This window comes from Abrus precatorius, unplaced genomic scaffold (genome assembly GCF_003935025.1).
Source record: "Abrus precatorius isolate BTA unplaced genomic scaffold, Abrus_2018 Scaffold7, whole genome shotgun sequence".
NCBI classification, from domain to species: domain Eukaryota; kingdom Viridiplantae; phylum Streptophyta; class Magnoliopsida; order Fabales; family Fabaceae; genus Abrus; species Abrus precatorius.
In genome coordinates this window covers 34,907,674-34,912,032 of record NW_020874417.1, presented here as the reverse complement: position 1 = coordinate 34,912,032, position 4,359 = coordinate 34,907,674, and the positions used below count along the sequence as shown (strand labels likewise).

The following is a 4,359-nucleotide window of genomic DNA, read 5'->3' as shown; positions in this document are numbered from 1 at the left end:
GCGACTGGGTACAATCAGTGGGGTGTATTTAGGGAGTAAGAACTATTAACTGTAAGGTCTCATGTGGTTACTCTTGTCACCACCCACAGGTCAAAAGACTAAGAAAAACAAAATTCAAAACACAACCAAAACGAAAACCAAATTCAGGGCTTATAAATAGTAAGCATTATCTTTCTATCAAGTAATTTCATAGTAGTTGTGAATAATTCTCCTGTGTTTTAGGATTAATGGGAAATGAAATTTAAACAGTTTGGAAAAATAGGAAAGTTAATCATAACTTGTTTAAGACATAGCAAATTATTGCATAGGCTCTACGTCATTATCTATCAAGTCTTGGTAAATTAAATTGGTAATAAAAATAACACTAATTAGCTACACAATTAATGACAAATTAGGATAGAATTGATCATTAAAACAAGAAACTCATTAGCTTCACCTCATAGCAAATTATTGCACAGGCTCCACGTCATTTATTTATCAACCTCATTTTACGTATACAGTCGAAAAACTATTCGATCCTTTCAAAATAACGGCATCACACAATATTATAGTTACAAATAATATACTCGTGCAAAGTACTGCACGCATGAACATCTAAACAGGAAAATTTCATATGACATTAAAATGACACGTTACCAAGCAGGAACGTTGTTTATGCAATTTGGATCCCAACCCTACAAAATTATTATTCTGTGTCGGTCATACAGCGACCTTATTTATTATACATTAAACACACATTCATACATACATATACTGCAGACACACAAACAGTACTCCAATATTTTCATTTTTTAGGAAATATGGCGAACCAGGTTTGGATTAAAGTGAGAAGTAATGCTAGTAATGCAGCCAAAAAGGCAATCATGGCCCAAGGGGTATTGAAATGAGTATTGTAAACTTGAGCCAACGATGTCTTCCATTTATTGCTGTAATGCTTTTCAATTTGCTCCTTCACCAAAATATATTTCTTGCTGTAGGCCACTGCAAGAGTGTAGAATTTGTCGCAGCACATTTTAGTTGGCAAATCATCCCCCAATTCATTAAAGAGCTTGGCCAAGTCTTCGTCGGTTCCAAGCAAGTTTTGAAACACACCAGCTAATCTAAGCTCTTTCACATCCTCGGCAGTGTCAATCAATGAATCCATGAAGGAAAAGAATGAGCAACATTCATAGTTGTAACGAACATCTGGACACATCTCATATGCTATCAAGTTCCAAAATACATAGGGCGTGACATCGTTGAACACAAACACTGGGAGCCTCAATTCGCCACTAAACCACTTAGGAGTGAAAGACACGTTATTCCATCTCCATGCATCATCGTCTGACTCATCTGCACATCGCATTACTCGAATCCCTGCTGTTTTAAGATCTCGTATGTTCTTATAAGTATGCCAAATAACACTCGGATCTATTTGAATATTGCATTCATCAATATCATGTTGTTGTTGGTTTAGGATTGTATCTATCCACTTCTCCATCTCATTGTATTTGTCGGGGGGAAACTCCTTATCGTTTGAAAGGAACATGGAGCGACAAGAATCGAGTAAATGAATTGGTTTGGGATTTTGAATTGAGATCGTTACCGTTCCATGTCGTTTGGTTTCACCCATGTCATCGTAATTGCTCATTAAAAATTCCAAGTCCTTAGTGCTTAACCTTTGATTGCATCCTCAGTGAACAACGTCTTCAAATTTACCATATTATCTTCTATCTTTTTGAGCAAAACTTTAGCTGCTGCGTCCCTATCTTGATTGATTTCTTCACTATATTGCGCAACAAATTTTGATGTCCATAGAAGCTTGTAACGCTCTCCTTGCTTAAGACTTGGACTGCCGTGATGGATGGGGCCGAATGAGATCATCTTTGGGGAGAAATATTTAGCACACTTGTCATTTTGTAGCAAAAAGATAGGTGCCCTTTGGATCTTGGGACTTGAAAATTTATTATCCTTATCAAAGCTTTGTTCTGCATCGTCTAATTGGGCAAGCCTGGCTTCTAATGTCGCCGCCATTGTCCTCTGGTTGACGCCTTCGCGGTTCTCAAAGTTTTCACTGAGGGTCCATTTCTCTAGAACTAGAATACAATTACGAATAGTATAAATTATAGGCAAGACCTTTACGACTATAATTAAGTTCATTTATTCAATAGAACTAATTAAAAATAAAAATAAAATAGAAAAACTAACCAACATTTTTTGCTTCTGCGTGACCGTGCATCGGTTAATTTTACGGTAAATTATATGTTATCCTTAAAAAAAAATTTAATGTACCATATAAAAAATTTGTATCAATTAAAAAAAACACTTGTCTAGTTTAAAAAATTTATTATATATAATTTATTTAAAGTTATATTATTTATATTATTTGTTATATAATCTTATTATTATTATTATTATTATTATTATTATTATTATTTTTATTATTATATATTGTATATTCAATTTTTTATTTTATCTTTTTATTTATTTATTTTAAAATTTTTAGTTTTGAATAAAATATAATATATATTTAAGTAATTTTTATTTATTATAAATAAAAAATTATTATAACATAATACATTAATATAATAATTAAATATTAATAATAATAAAATTAAGAATATAGAAATATATTAATATAATATTCTTTTAAAAGTTTTAGTTAGTTTAATTTTGATAGTATCTTATTCCTGTTCAAAATTTTAACTGCTCTATTACTTGTTTAAATATTATAAATATAATAATTTATTATTAAATAAATTTAATATAATTATATTTTATTTGAAACTAAAATTTTATAAAAAAAATAAAATAAGAAATTAAATATATAAAATATATATATAATAATAAAACTATGTAACAAATAATATAATTTTAAATAAATTATATATAATAATTTTTTAACTTATTATATATTTTTTTATTAATATAAATTTTTTAAATACATTACTCATACAAAATTTTTAAAGTAACATAACACACACCTAATTCTATATCCTTAATTTTCCTTTCTTTGATTGCCTCGCATAAAAAATACTCGCGCCTTCACGGCAACGTCATTTAGTGGGAAGAAACTCATCTCCAAAATTGGTGCAATCTTTTGGAATAGGAATATGCTCGGATTAACGCATAACTGAACATTCAATTTTATTTTTGCATCAAAATAGATTCGCTTAATATAAAAAATTGATAAAAAAGAATTTATGTTTTTTTTAGCAAATTTGTAAAATTTTGTTTAAAACAAAAAAATTTATATAAAAAAATTATTATTATTTGTATTTTAACTTAAATAAAAATAAAACTGAATATCTAATTTTCGTATTAATTGGAGCCTAAACAGATCCTCATTAAATATTTTAAATCTGAAAACATTTGAGATTCACCAATATATATATATATATATATATATATATATATATATATATATATATATATATATATATACCGCACCTATCAAGGAAATAGATAGAAACCTCATAGTATAGAAAAAAATAGAATATGATATGATAAAAGTATCCTTTTATTTTATAATTAATGCATATCAAAATAATAAATTAAATATATTATGTTATTCTATTTACTTCTAACTTAAACTCTCGTAAGGTAAAATTTAAACTAAAAAATAAGATAAAATAAGTCAATAACTAAGAACTTAAGCTTCTATTTGGTTCAACTTTTAAGCAAAAAAATTATCTAAACCAAACATAATAATACCACAATTGAACCATATAGTTTAAATTACTTTTTTTTTTGTTTTTCTATTAATTTGTATATTTTTATTTTTAAAATATTTATTTTTACATGAATTTTAATGTAACTTTTAATTTATACCAAAATGATGACTTAATAAGGTCAAAATCAAATAAGTTTGTTAAAAAAGAGAAAAAAAATTAACTAAAGAGGTAAACTCGTAAAAGAATAATATATTTACTCTAAAATAAAAAATTAAATAAGAGAGAGATAATGCTATATATACGTGGTCTTTTTATTTTTTATTTTTGTGTAATATTCACTTTATTTTTGTTCCTAATTATATCAATCTAAAAAAATTTCGTAAAATGAAAAATGATTATTATTTTAATGTCTAAAGGCTAAATATTTTTCATGAATTATTGACAAAAGAGAAAAAAGTGAATATTTGGAATGATGAAGCTTCCGGCCCGGTCAAATGGTGTTTTCTCTACCAAATGCTACACAATTCTCTGCCATCATTCATATATATATATATATATATATATATCAAAAGGAATGATGTACCTGGATTTGACCATTATGACTTGGACCAGAGGCTTCAGTGTGAATGAATGAATAACGTTCAAATCTCAGTACTCAGTCTTTCTTGTAGATGTTGGGATGATATGCTGATGAATTTGGCACACT

At 27.4% G+C, this 4,359-nt stretch overlaps 1 protein-coding gene across 1 annotated transcript; it reads right to left on the bottom strand.

The window, feature by feature from the left end:
- Nucleotides 1-784: 784 nt before the first annotated feature.
- On the bottom strand, nt 785-1,195 carry LOC113873823 (putative UPF0481 protein At3g02645). Its single transcript, XM_027512155.1, has one exon. The coding sequence runs from the start codon at nt 1,193-1,195 to the stop codon at nt 785-787; it is 411 nt and encodes a 136-aa protein (XP_027367956.1).
- Between the last annotated feature and the right edge of the window lie 3,164 nt (nt 1,196-4,359).